Source organism: Amblyomma mixtum, chromosome 9, assembly GCF_055824585.1.
Source record: "Amblyomma mixtum isolate Tamu chromosome 9, ASM5582458v1, whole genome shotgun sequence".
NCBI classification, from domain to species: domain Eukaryota; kingdom Metazoa; phylum Arthropoda; class Arachnida; order Ixodida; family Ixodidae; genus Amblyomma; species Amblyomma mixtum.
Genome location: NC_143020.1, coordinates 114,061,053 through 114,083,865, shown reverse-complemented (window position 1 = coordinate 114,083,865; position 22,813 = coordinate 114,061,053). Strand labels below are relative to the sequence as shown.

The 22,813-nt window shown below is 47.3% G+C and overlaps 1 protein-coding gene across 1 annotated transcript in view; it reads right to left on the bottom strand.

Annotated features, from left to right (window-relative positions):
* The window catches only part of LOC149330820 (cytochrome P450 3A14-like), a 36,303-nt gene extending 13,490 nt beyond the window's left edge, over window positions 1-22,813 (bottom strand). The window contains exons 1-8 of the mRNA XM_089561496.1: window positions 22,682-22,813; window positions 19,708-19,804; window positions 17,291-17,343; window positions 15,900-15,996; window positions 13,418-13,543; window positions 7,751-7,988; window positions 5,970-6,100; window positions 2,103-2,202 (exon numbers count right to left, since the gene is read on the bottom strand). Coding sequence (XP_089417622.1) covers window positions 2,103-2,202; window positions 5,970-6,100; window positions 7,751-7,988; window positions 13,418-13,543; window positions 15,900-15,996; window positions 17,291-17,343; window positions 19,708-19,804; window positions 22,682-22,740 — 901 coding nt within the window. The 5' untranslated portion in view covers window positions 22,741-22,813. The remainder of the gene's footprint in view (window positions 1-2,102; window positions 2,203-5,969; window positions 6,101-7,750; window positions 7,989-13,417; window positions 13,544-15,899; window positions 15,997-17,290; window positions 17,344-19,707; window positions 19,805-22,681) is intronic.

The window sequence follows — 22,813 nt, the reverse complement described above, 5'->3', positions numbered from 1 at the left end:
CCTTGTTTGCTGTTAAATTCCCGCGGCAGCTGGAAAGTGGCATTCTTCATTTCGTTCTTTGTGTAGTTTATATTATGCCGCGTTCAAATTAAGTGGCAATAGCTATATATCTCATTCAATTAGGATTTCACAGCTCATACTTTGAGGTTCAGTTCGAGCATTTCAGGTGATGTCCGCTCTCGGTTTTTCATCCTTCAACGGGACATTGAATAGGTTGGGGCAACCGAAAAGGAAATAAAAATAATAGGCCCCTGCCTGCACCTCTTATACACAACAGGCCTAACCCAATTGTAAAATAAAAGAGGCGGCCCGTAGGCAAGTTGTAATTTGACCACCCGTGGGTGGAAAAATAAAATAATAGGGAAAATGCTACATTAGCGACCCACAGCCGGGAGAGCGGGCCCGGGGAGGCTCCCCTGACCTCCCCTGGGAAGTAGCGGAAAGGGAAATGGGACGTGGGAAGGGAATGGGGACAGCGAGTTTTTTGCTCTGATCCTTCAATTATCTCGACTCCATTACTGGCCCGCCTGGCCAGGGCAGGGAGAGCATCGAGATTGCCCAATGGTGCGGCCCCACTCACGGGATGCCCGACCACCCACCATACGCAACGGGCTCCGACCGTCGGAGACAGGAAAACCTAACACGGGGTCAGTAGCTACCTGGGGCTCCTCATCGCTCACTAGAGGGCTTTTCCCACCTGCCGGCTACTAGCCGTCGAAGGTTTTTCGCGGTTATTCGGACACCGGAAGTATGTGTGATAGTCCCGGCCAGTGGAGGTCCAGAACGTCAACGGCCTCGCGGCCTCAGAACTGGTCGCTCCGGGGGGACCCATCTGTGCTTCCTCCAACCATCCATGCACTTATTTCCTCTCCTAGCTTACTCTTCTCCTACTGAGGAGAGAGTGTTCAAGGCTGGGCGACCGGGCCACTAACCAAGAACGTGGCTTAGGATGAGATGACCCGGGCCTACTCCACCGGTACTCCACACATCTTCGGTTTTCGCCAGACTCTTACGAGGCAGTACTAAGCCCTCATCCCCCGGCATCCCGCAGGCGGTTAAGCCTGCGGCCGGCCGTAAGGCCGCTTCCCCGAGGCGGCGGTCCTCAGAGCCTGGCCACTATGAACCCCCGCGCGGACCTGGTTTCTCCGTAACCAGAAACCGACGCGTCGGTAGCCAGACTTGCACGCCCCCGCGCGCAGAAGAAGGAAGGTAGCATGTATTTGAAAACCTTTTGGCGTTTTGACATGCCTTCCGGGCCGGATTTCGTGGGTCCAACCTGAGTATAAACCCAGGCCTGCCTCCGCTCAGGCATCGGACCTCACGTGCACGACTGGCCCTCACAGTCGTCTGGGAGTCGCTGCCACTCCCATTGGGGGTTTGCATCCCCAGAGGATGGGTCCCGGCCATCCCATCCCCACTGCTGGCATTGCACCGAAACAAAGCCTAGTAGCCGAAACTACACCGGCCCGTATTCGGTGGCGGGGGGGGGGGGGGCACGAGCAGGCTGCACAGTCAGATTCCCCCCCCCCCCTTCAACGGGACAGAAAGACTGCGCCAGCAAAGCATAGCTGTGTTTTTTTACAGTCAGTTTTCACCGGGGCCTCATACAACGCATCACCCTTAGCATGGCGAGAACTTGTGAGACGCTGCTCTCAAATTTATCTTGGTTCCTTCAAGGGAAACAATGCATAAGTTGTTAGTACTCGATCTGAATGTCTATGAATGATGCCGCGGGGCATTCCTTTTGCCCATTAAGTTCGGAACTCAAGGAGTTTCAGGCAAATCAAGGAACGGTCCTCTTTTTGCGTGCTTCTAATGCGCCCTCGGGGGTTTATTGATATTTCAGAGCTGCGAGTGGGTTCGAAACTGCGGCCGTGCCAACAGGTCAGCTACGCTGGCCACTGCATTAGACCCTCGTCGCTTTTTTTTTTTTTTTTCAGCCGAACAATCCGCGTATTTAACTGCCAGTGTATAGAGCTGTGCTTTAGATGTCGACGTCTTCAACAACTTCCATCCGTGTGCAGTGGATCCTCAACACACCGCTATCTCATTTCCCTCTTAAAGTGCAGTAAGTAACCCCGTAATTTTTTTAGTTTCCTTACCAGCCGCACTGCCACTCTTAACAGCGTCGTTGTCAACTGTGGTGTCTTCCGGTTGGTATTCGGCATCCAACAAGTTTTGAAGAAGATCGGGCTTCCGGAGCTGCGACAGGCAGTTTGAAATGTTAGGCTGCGGTCACTGCGAACCCTTGTTTTACACTCGCGTCAACTGAGAATTACCTGGCATTTAGCAGCACTTATGGAAACACCTTCAAAATAATATTTTGCCATTGTGTGCTAAATGCCCAACACGCACAAGACCTCCCCATGTGCGCCTAGAAAGGATGGAATGTCCCAGTCCCAGTACAACGTTTCTCAAACGTTTCCAGACCATAGAGGCAAGACAGAAACACAAGCAAAAAGGCAGTGCTCCCACTAAAGGTCTAGAAACGTTTTTTCTGGAGTTTTAAGCAGCAACAAAAGCGAGTTAATGGATTTTGGTCCCAGAAAGGTAGCTGGGCATAACGTTTTCGGGACCAATGATTTTCAACAAGAAACAAAAATCGACTGCTCGCGTTCTTTTCTCTTTCCCTGCTGCGGCGAGAGGAGGTTTTGCTCTTGCACGCGTCGTTTTGAGAGATGAAACGGCAGTTTCATTCGAACAGCCGAAGGAAGCGGTTAGCCCCGCATCTCTCTCGGCGCATGCGTTTCTTGCACGTGGGCCGTCGGCTCCATGCTGCCGGCAGGTGACGGCGGTCTCCATTTTCGTCGCGCCGCCGTAAGCGGCGGTCACCAGCTTTCCCGTCTTCTAGCGTTTTCCCTGCTGCCGTCCAACTGCAACATTGTGTGGTGGCTCCTCCAGGCATCTCCGGCTATCGGCGCTCCTAGCTGCGACGCTGTCTAGCAGAAGTGCAGTAATGGCCTCCCGTCGCTCGCCCGGCTTCCTCGCTAAACGGAAGCCACTTTGCGCGCTGTTATTCGCGCTGCCTCAGCCGTTCGAGCACAAGGCCCAGCGCGCGGCAGTTCATGCTCTTATCACTACGCCAACTGGGCTGTCGTGGACTTCGTAGCTACGGATTCACGGCAGTTTTCCCGTCGGCGTGCCCATACCATTCGTTTTGGAACTGATGCAGCGGCGGCGCATCGCAAGTCCTTTGCGCAGCTTCACGGCCCTTGTTGCCGCTGTTCGAGGCGGCGTCGGCGGCGGCGGAGTTCGTGGCAATCGGCGACTCCTCATACGCACCTGCATTCCTCAGCGCCTCCGACGACTGCAGCGCGTTGGCGGTGGAAGCGTGGCCCTCTACTACGGTCATAGGCGGGAAGGACCTCCGGAGACCCACCACTCTCTTTCTGCGAGTGCCCATGGATTAGCCTGCTCTACCTACTTCGCCACCGCCCAGCCATCCTGTCGCAGCGGTGTAGTTTGTGCAGTGTTCGCGTGGCTATATTGACTCTCCCGCACCGGATTAATCGTGCCTTGATCTCGACTCCCACGCCGGACTGTGCCGCATGCGCGGTCTGCCGCACCATGGATGCAGCGCGCCACCGTACCTGCCTCAAGACGTCCCCCCTCCCGCCTAGCTTCAAGCAGTCTTACTCCCACACTTAGTCACAAGAAAATAAAACTCCCAGGATCGTTACGAGGGTGTAACGCGTATGTTTGAGCGTTCGCTGTGCTGTGAGAAGGCGCAGGACAGAGGGCTGCGTTTAATTCATGGTTTCAGCTGTTGCAGCCTCCTATTTCATCCCTGGGTTTCCGTAGGCAAAGTTGTCAAGGTATGTTGGTTTATTTTATTTATTTATTTAAACATACTGCAGGGCCTTTTCGCACTTTTTTATTTTCGCCTGAAAGAACTATCTTTTTTTCTGTTTTGATAACATGTCGCTGAAGCTTGTTCCGAGAGAGGGGGGTTTCAACTTGAAGAAAATCCATGACCTGAAACTGCGTGTCTGCAGCGTACGCTCATCTCGCCTTTTGTTTTGTCATCCAAGTTGCTCTTTACGTACGTTTGCTTTTGCGTGTGCATATCTGCTTTTGTAGCCCTTAGAATACTTGTTTAAGGTGCATCAACTTCCAGCCCATGTTCTGTTTTACTTTCTTCATTTTGCAGATTTCTCAGAGCTAGAGAAAAAAGTGGCCATCATTATATGCATGGCGCCGTAGAGCTATGTACAAATTGTGTATTAAAAGGTGCCTACGTTTGCGTCTGCTGTTTGTATTCATTCAAATTTGCGCCGTTGACCGGAAGTTTTGTTCAGCACGGACTTTCAGTTCGTCTGTATAGGCTACAAGTCGCATGGGCGTCCGGAAGGGGGGGGGGGGGGGGGGGCAAGGTGGGGCGGTTGCCCCCCCCCCCCCCCCCCCCCCCTCGCCCTGGAATTAAGGATATTATTTATGCACTAGTTTCTTGTTGGTGCTAACCTACCGCCGCCCCCATCCCCGGACTTCAGGTGCCCCCCCCTGGAAAAAGTTCTGCGGACGCCCTTGACAAGTCGTGCTAAGAGTACGGCTAGTAAACTGAAATGACTTCTGTGTGGTGCTGCTATTTGTTCTTATATGGACAAGATGGGGTGACTTTTTTAATTCATATTTCCTTTGTGTGTAAAATGCTAGGACATTTTGTGTTTGTTGGGGGGTCCTTGCCAGGAGTTTTGTCTTCAGAGAACATAGATGTCTTTCTTTTCATCCCACTTTCACCGCCTATACCTCGATCGTTGCCTGTGTGGGAATGATTGATTGATTGATTGATTTATGGGGGTTTATCGTCCCAAAGCGACTCAGGCTATGAGGGACGCCACAGTGAAGGGCTCCGGAAATTTCGACCGCTTGAGGTTCTTTAACGTGCACTGACATCGCACAGTACACGGGCCTCTAGAATTTCGCCTCCATCGAAATTCGACCGTCGCGACCTGGATCGAACCCGCGTCTTTCGGGTCAGCAGCCGAGCGCCAGAACCACCGAGCCACAGCGGCGGCTCTGTTTGGGAATGTGCAGCCATTTTGAGAGTAAAAGTTGACACTTGATCAAGTTATTCCACTTATAGCTTGTTTTATGCCAAGTTTAAGCGGATGAAAAATTTGCTCTTGTGAGAAGCTCTTGGGCACATGACCGGTTTCATTAAATAACTCTAGGGGGCGATTAGGACGCGCACAAAGCTCGTTTACAGAGGAAAGCGCTGTAGTTATAGCGAAGCAGGGACTGAGTTACTGGATAGCCACGGATTCTCAGGCTGCAGCAAGGGCATACAGAGATGGAAGGATCGGCCGAAAAGCCGCGAGTATCCTCTTCGAACAAAAACAACACAGACATGGATCAAACAACACAAACATTCAACACACCATCATTTGGGTCCCTGACACTGGGGTTGAGGGAAATCTCATGGCAGACACCGTTGTCCGAGGGTTCACGAACCGGAGGGCGGGTTTGCCGGTCGAACGCTTCAGCACGCCAGAATCTTACGGGGAGACAATGAAGGCGTTGTTGGGAGCGCGCAAGAAGTGCTCGGCTCCGGCGGATATCCTCGACAGGGAGCAGGCCACCACGCTCAGACGACTACAAACAGACACTTACCCAAGCAAAGCCATGTATCACAAAATGTGGCCGAACAGATACGCGAAAGAGTGCGTGTGGTGTGGGGGCTACGCCACAACGTACCACGCCACCTGGGGCTGCGAAAAAAGCCCTTTACTACCAAAGGTAAATAGCCCTAGTCTAGAGCAGTGGGAGGCCCTCCTGGCTGACTCCGACCCGAGCACACAGCTCATGCTGGTGACGAGGGTCAAGGCAGCGGCGGAGGCCAACGGGATCCTGCACTAGGGAAGACCGACCACTGTAGCTCCACATCTATCCCCATCCCCTACTCCCTAACTCTTCCTTTTGAAAAAAAAAAAATAAATGTTTTTACTACTACTACATAGCGAAGCACTTACCTTAGGATCTTTCTTTCTCAGTTCAATCACCTTTGCCGTTTCTTTTATCACATCTATGGCAACATAGGCGCCGAGGAGCATGTTGATCCAGCACAACGGTTTCATTAGAGGCTTGAGCCTGGTGGCGCTCTCTGTCGGGCAAGAAGGAAAAAACGAAGTCTTCATGTACCAAAATTACGTTCTAGGTGCTCATTTAACGCTGCTTCGTGCTCATTTGGTGTATCTAATGGTTCCAATTTGTTGGAGTGAGTCGTATCGCATCTGAAATCAAAAAGGGAACATTGGACAATAACATTACGTGCGGGGATTGCGGTAGCGTTCCCGCACGTAATGCAGCAAACTGCAATTGCAGCACACTGTAGCCTTAAGAGCAGGCAATAAAAAATTGCAAGGACACTTTGGCAACTAAAGTGTTGAGAGGCGAAAGCCGAGGACTCTATGCCGTGACGACTTCCGGTGGATGTAACGTCACACCGTTCCCGTGGTTATATTGATACCCAAATTATACATCTTTCGGAGATCTTAAGTGTTAATTACGCTTAATTACACATTTTCCCATCAATTTGACATAAATCCGGCGTTTTTCCGACCATTCTGTGACAATTTTCACTATGCCGTGACGACTTCCGGTGGATGTGACGCCACACAGTTCCCGTGGCTATATCGACGTCTGCGTTATTTCGACGCAATTTTGACATTTTTGATTATAATCAATTAACTAATTATTCCACAGTCATCAAACGTGGCTTCTAGGTTCATTTTTTCCTCCTCTATCTGAAGCAACCATTCGATTTCTCTTATCTTTTTTAGTTACCGAGTTAACACGCTGCCAAAGGTGTGACACCCTCTGCTAACAGACGACAGTATTAGCCATTAAAGGGTCAGTCTACTGAATTTTATCGACCATATTTTCTTTGCGGCAACCGATAGCTCTTTACTCAAATTACCGTTTAGCCAGCTGTGGTGCCAAGAAGTGCGGTAGAACATTTTAAAATAGAATTTATTGATGTGGGAACACATCTGTATGAGATGGTAGTCTCATTTGGCAACCATCTGGATTTCCGCCGTGCGGCGACAAACATGGCGGCGCCCGTCGAAGCCGGGCCTCTCGCTTCGGACTGAATTCTCGTTGTTGCTGCCTTTTTCAGTGCGTTCACTGGTCATAAATGGGGCGCCGGTCTTTCGCTTTGTCTCATCTCGCCTATAAGAAAACATATAAGAGATAAATTTGCTTTATTTTAATAATTAGAGTGACGATACTGCCGCTCCTAGGCTTAAGTGGAGAGTCGGTTTGTTTACAGCAATGGTTCCCGTCCTGACAACCAGATGGCGCCACTATACCCTGAGTTTATTTTTGCGTCTCTGCTAGCATACGCTGAACTAAAAGTGGGAATGTGCCTGCGTTTTGCGGACGTATAACTATAAATATTCATGTGATTTACAGAAAAAGCGAGCGGTACGCCTTTTACAGTTTACTAGAATAAAATGTGCGTTTCTCTGACATTGGGGCATACAAATGGTACGTAGTATATTCACTTCTGCTTCCACAAAAAAAGACTACCACCTTCTTGAACAAAATGAACGTTTGGGGTCGCCACCTTGCATTTTTACGCGACTTTTAACGCCGAAATAAAATATAAATTCCTGCCTAAACCGGGAGCAGTTCCCTCGTTATTAATGTTATAGGCTGCCAACTACCAGAATATGCCATTATTTATACACTCATCTCGGTGAGTAGACTGACCCTTTAAAGGCTTTCGCCTTAATAATCGCCCACTCACGGCAGATCATGTGGAGAGCCCCCGTCCTCACGCCGTTCGTCATCGCCTTGGCAGCAATGGCGAGGTCGCCATCGGGTCCCTTCTGGAAGGTGTAGTTGACGCCGAATGCAGCGCGCCCTACGTAGTCCATGGCAAGTCGCTTGTAGAGTGACCACACGTTCACCTCCCGGCCGCTCTCCGCTAGCTCTGCCACCAGGTCCATAAATATGTCGGCGCCCATTTGCAGCTCCGGCATCATCTGTCCGCAGATAGTAGTAGACAGTCAGACAAGAAGGCGCGTGTTGTCGCTTGGCGACAGAGACCGGGCGGAAGTCATTCGCCATTATGAACAAGGGCGAAAGAGTTAGGCTGCTATCACGAGACTGGCACGGGTGATTTAAATACACGTTGCGCTTCTTGTAGTACAGTCTTTGTCAAAAGTATACAGCCCAAGGGATCCGCTTCTGAGCCCTGTAGCGCGGCTCCTCTTGCATAGTCTGGGACCTTAAAGGGCAACGGTTATTCCATGAAAGAAAAACGACGCCATCGAAGGTGAACTTCGCGATGCATTGTTTGGCGCCATCTGACGACGCATTTTAGAATTTTGGAAGCGGTTTTAGAATTCGACGAGGTTAAGGTTGCCGAATGTGCAAAATGGGCAGGTAAAGCCTGCGAAATCATTTTGCTCTCGCATTTGAAATGGTGGCGTAATCGCGGAATGAAGTCTTCGTCGGCGTCCAGTACGCTTCTCTGAAGTCTACAGCGACGAGCAGAGGCCCCGATAATGACGTCACGTATGACGGCACTACGTTTCCAGCGAAGAAACGGTTATTCCATGAAAGAAAACCGACGCCATCGAAGGTGAACTTCGCGATGCATTGTTGCGATGCTGCGATGCTGAAGTCTACAGCGACGAGCAGAGGCCCCGATAATGACGTCACGTATGACGGCACTACGTTTCCAGCGAAGAAACGGTTATTCCATGAAAGAAAACCGACGCCATCGAAGGTGAACTTCGCGATGCATTATTTGGCGCCATCTGACGACGCATTTTAGAATTTTAGAAGCGGTTTTAGAATTCGACGAGGTTAAGGTTGCCGAATGTGCAAAATGTGCAGGTAAAGCCTGCGAAATCATTTTGCTCTCGAATTTGAAATGGTGGCGTAATCGCGGAATAAAGTCTTCGTCGGCGTCCACGCTTCTCTGAAGTCTACAGCGACGAGCAGAGGCCCCGATAATGACGTCACGTATGACGGCACTACGTTTCCAGCGAAGAAATGGTTATTCCATGAAAGAAAACCGACGCCATCGAAGGTGAACTTCGCGATGCATTGTTTGGCGCCATCTGACGACGCATAGCAGAATGCAGGCTTAAGCAGCGGACATCTGAAATTTCGGCAACAATGACGACACTGCCGAGTTTCCTTGCACTCCTCGAACGTAGTGAGGAGAAGCCTAAACATCATCGCGGTTTTAATCGACGATTATGTCACCATTTTAAATGCTAGTGCAAAAATACTTTGCATTCTTTATCTGGAAGCTTGATAGATTCGAAATCTTGAATAACCTCGAATTCTCAAAAAAAAAAAAAAAACGTTTCAGCTTCCCTTTAATCTCACGAAGGCGGGAGGGACTTAAGTACTTAACCCTCCCAAGCTTGGGACTGTCAAATGTGCTTAAAGGTAAACTGCATAGGTTTTAGAAATCAACGAGCTTAAGAGGGTCGAATGTGTGAAACTTGCAGGTAAAGCATGCGAAGTCTTTTTGTGCTAGCACTTGAAATAGTGAAATAATCGCCGATTAAAATCCGGACGTCCTTCAAACTTCTCCGCAGCGCACAATGCCAATTCGGAGTGCATTATGACGTCATCGAAGGTATCGACACATTTCCAACGCACATACGCCTGCTTTGAAGGAAAAAAACCAACGCCACTAAAGGCGAACACTGCCGAGAGTTGTTTGGCAGTGTCTAACGCGTCAGGGCAGGGTGTGGATGACGACAGCGGTAATTTGAAATCATACCTTTCGTGACGTCACGCTGAGTTTCTTTGCACTGCTCTGGTGCATTGAGGAGAAGCGCAAAATTTAATCGTCGATTACGTCACTATTTTAAATGCTAGTGCAAAAACACTTGGCATGTTTTACCTACAGCCTACATAGATTTGAATCCTTGAATATCGCGAAATTCTCAAAAAAGTGCTGCAGTTGCCCTTTAAGAGCCCCCGCTACAGAGCTTTAAAGCAAGCCCCCTTGGGCTGTATATTTTTTGACAAAGACTGTACATCATGTTTGAAGACTGCGCGGTGTCTAAAAAAGAAATACTGAAAATATATCGAGTGATATTTTAAACGTTTATAAAATTTCATTTTAGAAAACTGTGGCAATACGCCCAAGCGGTCTGTACACGTAGATTATACAGCTTGGCGGCCATTGTGCACGTCATAGAGCACGGTAATTTGACAGTTAATTAACGAAAATTAACTAATCAACTTTTTTTAAAATTTTATGGGGCAAGATTATATTGCAAAATTGAAGCCTGTCACGTCGAAGGTCGGACAAGATTTAGTTTTAATCGGCAATGTGGTCGAACTATCGATCGACAAGCATGCGCCTTCGAAAGCTCGTTGAGTTTGCTGTCCTGCGTTGCACATTTACAGAACGGCGTCGGAGCATAGTATCGTTGCCAAAATGGGCAACTTCTTTGATGTCATGAAATATACAAACGGCACCTGTATTTGATGCATTAGAAATACGAGCGACACTATTTTATCAACTTGCTATGAGTGAAAGTCAACTAAACGAATTCTCAGAAGCAAATTCTTGACACACTATCTCTCGAACCACACTACCAACTTAGAAATTTTAAAAATTAGGCTAGCCTTCGATATCAGCGGTCTTCAATGTCGTGATTAAATTTGGCGCCCAAAAACCTAGCATAAAAAGTTTATTAGTTAAAATTGCATCATTATCGAGCTCTATAAGGTACACAATGTCTGCTTTTGTATACAATCCACCTGCACAGACCGCATCAAGATCTCACTCGTAGTTTTTGTGATAAAAAACTGTGAACGCTGTAAAAAGTCGCCGGGTGTACCTGATTTACCCTCATGCGGCCACTTTGTCATTTGGTCTAACAGCGTAGAGCGTAGGGCTGGTTCGTAGTTCGTCAGAGGACATCTGTGAAGGCGTTTTTGAAATTCTTGAAAGACTGAGGAGTGAGTTCAAGGTTGTAAACTTTCATTGTGTACTCTGTTAGCTGCGGACTACGGAGACGCGTAAAAGTCATCTGCCTTCCTCTCTCCCCTTTCTACCTCTCCCTTCGTCCCCCTTCCCACGTGTAGGGTAGCATACTGTGAGTCGCCTATAGTTAACCTCCCTGCCTTTCCATTCATAATTCTCTCTCTCGTCATCATGCAAGCAGCTATAGCAGCAAACAACTAGACAGGACACAAGAAAACAGGATGAACAAGTGCACCTGTGTCCTGTCTTGTGCGTTGTTTGCATCATGACGGACTACCAACTAGGCCTATAGTAGGATACAACCAAGGAGGTTAACCTCCTTGGATACAACTTAAAAAAAAACAGCAGTTGCTAACACTGGGCTGTGGTCTGCGGAGTCCTGTATTACTCCGCTGGCCAATAACAACAGTAAACGAAATCAGCTTTTTAATGAAATGAACGGCGGCGCAACAAGGACGCTAACAAGAAAGGGACACCACATGCACACACTACCAACCGTTTATTACATGGAAAGGTGGCATATTTAAACACACTGCTTAGGCATGACACTCATAGCATTATAGCTCCGAACCTAATACGTGGGAAAAAAAACGTGTTCCACGTGTTGGGTTCGGAGCGATAATGCGATGAGTGTCACGTCTGCATGCTGTATGTTTAAATATGCCACCTTTCCATGTAATAAACAGTTGGTAGGGTGCGCATGTGCTGTCCCTTTCTTGTTAGCGTCCTTGTTGCGCCGCCCTTCATTTCGTTATGCACCAACTCGCCCCTCAGGCCATTCTTCTGCAGCTTTTTAATGTTTGACTACATCAAACAATCCACGTATCAAAATTCTAGACCTCGTAATTTTTTCTGTTAGAATAAGCTTCTTGTTTAGGTAACAAGAAACTTTTAAGCAGCGGACTTCTTTTTCGTCGTGGAGGAATTCCGTGCGCGGAGGCTGAATGTGGGCGGAGCTTCACTGCAGACTTAAGTTGTATCCGACTAGAGAGACTAGAAATACGCTATTGGAGCGAAGGACAAAGTGGCCGCATCAGGGTAAACATCAATATGCGGTGACTTTTTACAACTTTAAGAGATTCTTATCTTAAAAACTATGAGAGAAACACCGATGCGGACTGTGCAAGTGTAGGTGCAGGGATGCACTCATGTTAGTCCCTTTTCTTCTTGTGTCCCGTATTGCTTTCCACCGTTTACGTGCTATGCTTTGTTCCCCTGGCTGTTTTGTAGACGACTGATCCTTAAACACAAAACGAAAAGATACACTGCATATGAGGATACTTCAGGCTACGCCTCTATTATCCGTCTGCCCTGAGTTTATCGAAGGCTGATCCACCTCTGGACCTTTACTCTAGGGCAGCAGTGGGCAATACTCATTAGGGTAGAGGTGGCGACATGTGTATTTAAAATGGAAACAAAGGCTTTACCCTTGAGCACTCATTATTCGTGGGGGGTGCTGTGGCCAATCCGCCCAAACCGCCACTTGCGATATAACTAGCACTACAGTCGTTCGTAGCGTTTCCGTCTCTGTCTTTTGCTGTAACGCAACGGCGCCCGACCTAATAACACGGGGTTATCAACCTGGGGCCCCTCCATGAAGCCTGGCTCCGCAGCCCGTTCCAACCGCAGACCAGGCCACGCTCCATTGGACGGTCTTGACGCCCCCTCTGTCCTGGTCGGGCATGCCAGTGATGGAGTCAAGGCAAATTCACGGATCAGAGCAAAACATTCGCTTCCTCCAATCCCGTCCAAAATATCCGTTTCCTGACAACCATACAATCCACTCCTTACCGCTACTACCCAGGGGAGAGCAGGCGAGTCTTCCCGGACCCTCTCCCCCGGCTGTGTGTCGCTACAGTAGATCCCCCCCGTTCCCCCTTTATTTTATTTTTCCACTTTAGGGTGGCAAAACTCACAATTGCCCTTGGGCCTCCTCTTGTATCTTACAATTGGATTGAGCCTGTTGTACGTACGTGGTCCAGGAGAGCAAGCGGCCGGGCTAGTTGGTGATGCATTTGTTGAAGAAGTTAGCGCGAAAAACGGACAAGGGACAGAAGAAGAAACACATAAGACACAATATCGCTCGTGAATGTCTTTTGCATACCTTCTTCTGTCCCTTGTTCGTTTTTTGCGCTAACTTCTTCAACAAATACGTACGTGGTGCAGGCGGGGACTTTGTCATTCCTTTCGGTCGCCCCAACTTACTGAATGTGCGTTCATGTCATTGCAAAATTACTTTGTATGGCTGGTTGCAACTGTCTTTGATGTAGTGGAACGTATTCTTCTAAGGTCTATTAGAATGGTTTATTTAGGTAAAGTCAGCATCATACAGACTATGATCTCAAACGTTTATCAATGACTGTCTCAGATCAACGACTCCCACCTTTCGGAAGACAAGCCAAACTGTAGAAAAGACATCTGTTCTGCGGTAAGAAGCTTGCTACTCACTTGCTTCAGCTTCGTCGGAGTGAAACCCGAAGCCACTGTCCGGCGTAGGCTTCGCCATTGCATGCCGTCAGCATTGATAATAGATTTGCTCATTACAGGATGGTTCTTCTCCAGAGCCAACATCAGCTGCGAAAAAGGAAATGAAATGCCTGCAGCAGCACTTGTTAAATTGTTAAAGCACATGAAACGAAATAGTGCTATCATAAGGATATTGAGGTAAATAACGCGAAGGACTGCTCACGGGTCAACAGTCGTGATTTACACGGGTCAACAGTCAACAGTCATGATTTACAGCAGCCCAGCAAACACGGACATGAAGGAGACTTGGACAAGACAGACGCTGGCTTCGACTGAAGTTTATTACACGATAGGAAAGATTTGTACCTCACGGATTTTTGTGAATAAAAAAATAAACAAAATCAAAACCCGGCACACGAGGCGCGAACCTATATATCACCATTTCCCGTCGTCTGTCCGTGGCAGCGCTTTGCGAAGAGCGGAAGCCACGCGCTGTCATGTTCCTTTTCATGTTGCGTCTAGCTGTACAGTCGGGGACAAAAGTCTCCGGACCACGTGTTCCTCTAACGAAGCCGATAGCTAGCTCTGCAATTAGTCGGTGGCTGGAGACCGCACCTGTGGAGGTGAAAGTGAAATTTTTGCTCTTTCATCTCCATAAGTGCGGTCTCCAGCCGCTGTCTGATAGTAGAGCTATGAGCTTAGTTTGAGAAACCCGTGGTCCGGATACTTTTGTCTCCGACTGTACATAATTCTGGAGATTCTTGCGTCAGCCGCCCACGAGTTGTGGTTTCACAGAAGGAATTAGACTTCCTGAAGAGTGCCTATCTCGGTTGATACCGGAAATAAGGATGCGTTCAGGGTAATCTTTCGCTGGCAAGACAGTTTTCTGCAGTTGGACACGTGGGCAGCTCGTTCGAGCCTTGTCTGCCGGATTTTTTTTTATTTTGCAATGATTGTATAAAGTCTTCCCGTTCTGTAATAAGGTTCAGTTGAAGCGTTGCGTTTGTGATGTGCGATGCTAGCGAATGCTAAAGACCCCCAGGTGGTCCACGTTATACCGAAGCCCTCAACTAGAGTACCTGTTTCTCTCTTCCTTCCCTCCCATCTTCCTCCCTTTCCTCACGGCCTCGTTCAGGTGCCCACTGAGAAGTGAGATAGTTGCAGCATCTTTGATTTCCTCGAAAGGAATTTTCAATTTTTTTTTCCAATCAGGTCGCCCTTCGAATTTTTCATCTATTATGTTGGCAGTGCGATAGCTTTAGCAGAGGTCGATGCCTTTAGAGAAAATGACGTCACTTCTTGTCTGATGACGTCACTTCTCTTCAGCCAATGGGAATGATCTAGTCCGGTAACCCTGACAAAAATTTTTTTCGGACAGTCTCTAACCCTAGCCCTAAAAAAATTTCTTCGGGCGGTCTCTAACTGTAACCCTAGCAGAAATTTCTTCAGACGGTCTCTAACCCTAACCAAAATTTCTTCGGACAGTCTCTAACCCTAACCTTAACAAAAACTTCTGCGGAGAGTCTCTAACCCTAACCCTAAAAAAATTTCTTCGGACGGTCTCTAACCCTAACCCTAACAAAAATTTTTTCGAACAGTCTCTAACGATAACAAAAATTTCTTCGTACGGTCTCTATACGCTACTAATCCTAAAAAAATTTTTCGGACAGTCTCTAACCCTAACACTAACAAAAATTTCTTCTGGCGGTCCATAACCGTAGCCCGGGTTGGAGACTATAGGGTCTATATACTTTCCATAGACCTTCGTCTATGAAGTCTATAGACTTTCTATAGACAAATCCTATAGAGTAGTCTACAGGCGATACAAATCTAGTCTATAGACAACCTATATAGATTTATGGCCATACGCTTTTAGTAGACTTTTTCTATAGATAGCCTATAGACTATGAATAGACAAAATGAAATATCTATAGGAAGGCAATAGAATCTATAAAAAGTCTATACACAGTCTATAGACCGTTTTTGTAAGCCATCATTACGCTTGCCTCCAGCAAATCACCGAATTAAGCTTCCGCATTTTCTTGCTTCTAATACTGTCGCGTTAAAGCAGGGATCTATATTTAAACCTTTGTTCACTCCAGTCCCTTTGTGTTTTGTTGGTACAAGCCGGCCTTTACAACATTACTTTAGCCACTGGGATAACATAAGAATTTTCAGCTATGAAGTGTACACTGCGAGGCTGACTACCACGACGATGCGTGCCTGGACGACCACGTAAAGGCTCATTAGGAGCTGACATGCGCTAAATGAGAGCAATCTGAAAATGTCTTGCGCTTTAGTCCGGATAGCAAGTGCCACTATTTTTGAGCCCTTAAAAAACCTAATGATAAAGCTGAAATAAAGCGAAGAAGAAAATACCTGCGTTAATTAGATGCCGCGGAAAAACTCTCACGTTAAGTAATTGCCATTCTTGGGGGAAAAAAAATGCTGACATAAAACTTACGCCGCGATCCGTGAAGTTTTGGAAGTTGCGAATGAAAACAAACTTCAAGAATTCCAGGTCTTTAGTTACGATGAATGGCACGTCTCCGTTGTAGAATCTGAAAAGCGCAACATGTAGGTGTTTTACTTTTGAATAACATAATAAAAATATTCCGGTGCCACAGCAGATTTCAGAAGTAAATTTGCACATGTCTTTATATTAAACACCAGATTTTTTGCAGTATTTTGTAGTTCCTTTATGGTAGTAACCCAACTATTGCCGTGACAACAGGCAACTTCGTAATACCATAGAGTAATATAGAAGTAAAGAGCGGACACTCCCGTAGGCCCCAGCGGCCGACTTTAGTGCACAGCGCACCTAGCGGACCCGGGGAAACGCACTGGCCTCAGAGATGATAGGCGTAACAGGAATCTTGGAGGCTCTACTTTGATTGCGTTTTGTGCGTTCTCCACTCTCGCGGAGGAGGCGGTGTCACATTGCCCAGCTGAGCAGCCGGCCACCAGCGTGACGATTACGGAGCACGCAACGATTATCCAGGTTTCGACGTGCAACGCTCGTCAAACGCGTTTGGCTTTGATCGCTTGCCTGGACGCCGCGGCGAACACGTCGCCCACAAGTCGCAAAGGCGTTATGCCACGCATCGCGTGCGCTTGGCAAGCGGCAGTGAACCTACTACGTGCATTCTGTCAGGGTGACAATGAGCGCATCAGTCACTCCGCAGAAGGAAGCCAAGACATGCCAAGACCATACTCTTTTTCTTTTTTTTTTTATTTGCACATTCAGTGCCATCTGGCGGAAACGGGGAAGCGCCGAACTCGGCCGCGAAAGGGCCCGAGTGTCCGCTCTTTACTTTTATGTTACTCTATGGTAATACTACAAAATGACCTCTCGTTTCGACATGACCAAACGTTCTGTCGTATTTCGTTCCCGAATCTGTCGGTTTTTTTTTTTGTACTGGTTGCCTTAACTATGAATTTTTTAGTGAGAGGTAGTAAGGGGGCTCACAGTTGCAAAGCAATAAGCACAGCTTCTTAATTGGATTGAAGCTCTAGCAGAACTGTAGCAGCTGATCAGAAGCGGGTTAGCGAGTATACACGACAGCCTCGTGAAGTCTAGTCAGGGACTGGGAGGCTGCCGCTTAGCTCACTAATGACGTAAGTTACACGTTGGCAAATTTTCATTAAGAAGCAAGAAACCTCTTAGAGCCACACATAGTGCGATTGTTTTCGGAGGAAACAGAGATCCTTAGAAGTGATCTGTCTGTTTCAGTTCCCAGATGCTTGCTCTGCCTCAGTGCACTTATGAATTAATGCAGGGGACGTGAGTTTTCCGTCCACAAATTAACATCGAGCAAGGAATTCTCGGAAGGAATGCTTTCATGTAGACCTTACCCAAATGTGTCGCCATACTTTTCCAGCCATCTCTCAACAACCTTGATGCGGTCCTGTCAGGAATATTGAAAATATTAATTACACGGCGTAATAATGAAATATCAGTATATCAAATAATATAAAGTAATTATATATGTCAGGTGTTTCAAGGAAGGTGATCACTAAATTTTGGAAAATAAGGTTTTTGAGGCAAAGCGAAGCTTTTTGCGGCACAGTGATACCAGTGTGGGCAGACGTCAATAAACAGGCGAATCATTTTAACGTGTAAAGTGATCAACTAAATTCTAATAGTTAAACTGTTACTTATAGGCACCTGATTGTAATTAGAGATCTGTAGCTGGCCGTTATTAATAGCTAAATCAGTTTTAAGAATTTCGAAAATAAGAATACCCTCGCCGCTGTGGCTCGACAAAATTGGGCGACATAGCGCCAAAATACAGGCGCTTTCGAAAAGCATGAAGACAAAGCAAGCCCTCCAGTGCATGTAACTAATCGAGATAGGCAAACTTCGTCGAGCCACAGCGCGAATGGTGATCGCGTTTTCGAAATTCTAAAAACTGATACGGCTAATACTAATGGCCGGCTACAAACCTCTAATTGCAATCAGGTGCCTATCGGTAACTATTAGAATTTTGTTAATCACTTTACTAGTTAACATGATTCGCCGGTTTGGCGAACCAATTCGGGTGATCCCATCCGGCTACGACTCGTGGGGGAGGCCGGGAGGTGAGCAGAAAAAGCAGCGCGCGCGCGTAGTGACGTCATCTGACGGATCCCCCTGAGTCGTAGCCAAGATAGGATCGCCCGAGCGCAAGGCACTCTCTCGCTGCGGCCTGTCATCCATACTCCATCTCGTAAGTTCCTTGCAGCGTAATGGAAGCTGGGGACCTCCTCAGCCAATCAGGAGAGCGCGTTAAACGTGACTGTCCTCCACTCGTCGTCTGCTCGCGGCGTACGCAGATATGGTAAGAAAAAAGCCCAAATCGATGCTGCCTACACGCCATATGCGTATTCACGCTTATGTGTGCTAAACTCAAGCATTCTGCGGGATGTTACGCCATTTGTCACATAATCGTAATTTTAATAAACGCATGCAAACGGAGACTCAACCCAGTTAAGCGCAGTGCCGCCATGTGTTTGTTGAAACGAGAAACATTTTTGTCCTCACACTGACGCTGCTCTTAGGACTACAAGTGGCAGAATCGCCACTCTGAATAAAAGTCATGCCGAACTTATTGCTCATTGTTATAGGCGAGATTAGACGAAGCGAAGTGGCCCATTTACGGCCAGTGAAGGTACTGAATATAGTGGTTACTACGATGAGTTCAGCCCGAGGCCAAGGGTCCGGCTTCGAAGGGGGCCGCCATTTCGGAAACGATGTTTGAACGTACGCAAGAGTCGAGCACGCTAAATTCGGGAAATTGCTCACGTAACGGGAACGTACGTACGTTAACGGTCGATATGAAACATTGTTTGGAGCATACGCGCTTTAAAGCAGGCTATCCCGTGTAACCTTCTGCCTTTTTTATACTGGCACTACAGTCTGCAGGGTCACAGCGTCGTCTGTGCGCTCATCGCAGCTTTGGTAGTGCTGCATGGAACTACTGAGATGGAGTAAATGGAGCGCATTGCAGGGCGCTTGGCCTTGACTAAGGTCACTCTGTGCAGCTTTAACATGTCCAACAATTTCGGACAGAAATTTTGGAAATTGTAAAATTGCAAGATATTTTTGCGGAAATATTGAAGGTAATGGTCCATTCTTTTGATATGTAACAAAATCGTTCTTTTAAAGTGTTTTCGTCGATCGCATCGACCAGTTAAGACGCTCATAGAAAACCAATGGGCAGCCCTTCTGACGATAGCAAAAAATGTGAATGAGAAAAAAAATTCAAGGCTGCCGTCGAATTATCAGCGGACATATTGATTGTTATAGCGAAATGTTTCCTTATATGAAAAAACTGTGTCCGTAAAAGTTTTTCCGCTCAAAAATGCTTTTGTCCAGAACTGCTGGGTATGTTCGGGACGTGTGCCGGTCATCGTGCATAACAAACCACGCAGACGAACCATCTCGCTGAAAGAACTTTAATGAATTAAAGAAACTCGGCTGCGAAAAAACTAGTGCTTTCGCATTGCTACACGTAACAAGTCTTAAGTGTCTCTACCGAATTTTATCTCATTTCTTTAGTGAAGGCTTTGAGGTGGAATCATCGATATAAGCCTCACACATTTTGAAGCAAGATTGGCTTTGCCCCACACAACTGCGTACAGGAAGCCCAATGCGACTGAAAGCACTTTTTTTGCAGCTGCCCCTCCAACGCTGTTTTCAGCTCACTAAAAACATGTAGAGATATCGCACCGGGGTGAATCTGCACCGACATACCAGAGGTTTTGCAGTTGTACTTTCCACGCGATCTCACCGTTTCGTGATACTCGCGGATGTTTCCCCACAGCAAGCTCGGTTCGGGGCCAGGTATTCCGAGGGTTTTGAAATAGGAGAAGTGCTTCTGTCGCCATCTGGAAAGGAAAAAGGAAACATTAGCATCATGGCTATCGGAAGGAGAGGGACGGCGACCGAGCAATTCAATTATTACGCAATAACGTCTACAGCTGGTTCTGTCGAAAAGCCGTCGGCGGAGTAGTAGTCGGCACCTCGTGTCGGAAGTAATCGGGGGCTGCGTAAATTAATCATATCGCATTATGGTAATTTGTGGTGCAAGTTTAGTTGGTTTATTGGGGTTTACCGTCCCAAAGCAACTCAGGCTATGAGGGACGCCACAGTGAAGGTCTCCGGAAATTTCGACCGCCTGGGGCGCTTTTTGACGTGCACTGACATCGCACAGCACACGGGCCTCTAGAATTTCGCCTTCATCGAAATTCGGCCGCTGCGGCCGGGATCGAATCCGCGTCTTTCGGGTCAGCAGCCGAGCGCCGTAACTACTGAGCCACCGCGGCGGGGCTGTGGTTCTAGTGATTGATGATTGATTTGGGTGTGATAGGCGAAGACAAGTGAATGAAATCGCTGTAATTAATTGATTATTCAAGGAAATTAAAAAAAATAGAAAAAGGAAATTCAAAGGTGTCAAAATGCTCAGAATGAAAAGCCAATACTTGATGATGTTAATAAAGAAAATTTAGACTGTGAAATTGAGTGATTAATTAATGAAAACAATTGAAAAAAATGCGTTAAAAGATTTCAAACCGCCAGCTAACCTAGGCCTAATCCACTATGCTATCACGTCATACCCTCAAGGCGGAGCTTAAGTGTCCTATCCAATTTTTATAGCTTTTGATATCGTATCCGCAGTGAAACTGCAAAATCACTCTCACTGGAGTCTTCGAATCGATTCTTGTGACTTTGATTCGATGAACCATGCAGCGGTTTCACTAACTGAAGCGCATTGAAGACACAGAAAAGATATAGTAGGCTGAAATCGGGTCCCGGCACACTACGTGGAAAAAGTACCGCATCAGGTCATTTTTGACGCTCTACAAAATTTTTTAACGGATACAGGGAGGCGGTCGTTTTTTTTCACCCTTCATCTGTCCGTATCAAAATTTATAGCGCTTCCGAAAGGAAGTATTTTATCGCTAAATATAGTGACTGCTTTCTGTTGTCAAGACAGGCATGTATTCCCATCTGAAAGCATAGCAGCCTTAGGCAGTTAGAAAAGGAAGTAGCCCTTTAAACCCGGCACCAGAGGTCTTGAGTTAGAAGGTAGAGGAGGTTGAGAGCTAGGTTAAAATATTGGTAACTGCAACAACTTCGCACGTTAACGTGAAAGCGTCGTACCGCCATGTCGGAAAAAAATTGTCCAGCTAAAATGTAAGATATTGGCGGTCGCATTGTCAGCAGCCCCATGCACACCTCAGGGTTTTCGGTCTTTCAAGTAATTAACTCGTTGTTTTAATCTTTACATCGACTGTTAAATATTGTCGTTTGACAATAAACGTTATTTGCGAATTTGGTTAGCACCTTCAGAAGCCTCCATTCCATCATTATGCGATAAGGAAAGCCTCACGTTATCTTTTTTGCCAGCTCTAAAGACAGTCCGCGAATACAAAAAAAAAATAGTAGGGTTTTCACGTAGTTAAACACACGTGCGAAAGCATCTGTTCAGCCTGGTTGGCGAAGCGGCTGGTTGGCAAAGCGGCTGGTTGGCGAAGCGGCTGGTTGGCTAAGCGGTTCGTTGGCTAAACGGCTCGTTGGCTAAACGGCTCGTTGGCTAAACGGCTCGTTGGCTAAACGGCTCGTTGGAAAAGACTGGCTGGCTAAACGACTGGCTGGCTAAACGACTGGTTGAAACGTCTTGGAACTGGTTGGATCTGGTTGGAACTGGTTGGAAGTTGATGATGACAACGATGTGCAATGCACAGCGCGAGAGTGAGTTTCAGTTTAACACAATGCGTGATCGGCTGTGGCGATAGCATAATGCTCTCGTGCAGTGGCCAGCGAAACTGATCTGTTTCGCCGCCGCCGCCGCATGTTCAAAACCCAGTCGCCGCAGAATGTTTTATTTCTGCTTGGACTGTTGTTGTGCTAGGTTTGCCAAGGTCATCCTCAACGTCACCCTCCCACTACCTGCAGCTGGCGCGATGCACCTCCGAAGCTAAACAATAAAAATGAGAAACGCCATAGAGCTTCACGCATGGCTGTTCGCGCTGCAGCGAAAGACTCATTTAGTCCGCAAGACGGGCCAAGAAACGCTCATTTAGAGTGAAAGGCCCCATCTTAAAATCGGGTCACTTATCTACGAGGGAATTCCGAGTCGAAAAAAGCGACGTAACCGTGTCAAAACTACGACAAAATGTTTGTCGTTCTCTCGTAACGACAGATTCTTCTCTTTCGTAGTATGTTTCTGCAGTACCATTCAGTTATAGACGCGGGTTCGATCCCGGCCGCGGCGGTTGAATTTCTTTGGAGGAGAAATTCTAGATTCCCGTGTACTGTGCGATGTCAGTGCACGTTAAGGAACCCCCCAGGTGGTCGAAATTTCCGGAGCCCTCCACTACGGCGTCTCTCATAGCCTCAGTCGCTTTGGGACGTTAAACTCCATAAACCAAACCAGTTGTAATTGCACGAAATTCGGTCGTTACTATGCGCATGACAGGCCGCTCATTTAGAATGGTAAGCTACGTCTGAACATCGAGTTACTTATCAACGAGGTAAATTCCAGTCGAAAGTGTGTCAAAACTACAACAAAATGTTTGTCGTTTTGTCGTAACGACAGATTCTTCTCTTTCGTAGTATGTTTCTGCAGTACCGTTCAGTTGTAATTGCGCGAAATTCGGTCGTTGCTACAAGTTAATGGCAATAATCATAACAGAAAATCTGTTGTGACGACATAAAATTTTCTATTGTGTTTTTCGACTGTGATCAAATAAACGCCTCACCTGAAAAACGAGGCTGCGAGAACGGCAATCACAGTGAAGGCACCGACAAGTAAAATCATCGCAGTAGAGCGGACCGACGAAGGCGTATGTGGCAGCGGGGGCTGGCGGGTAAAGTGAAGGGCAGTGGCTGGG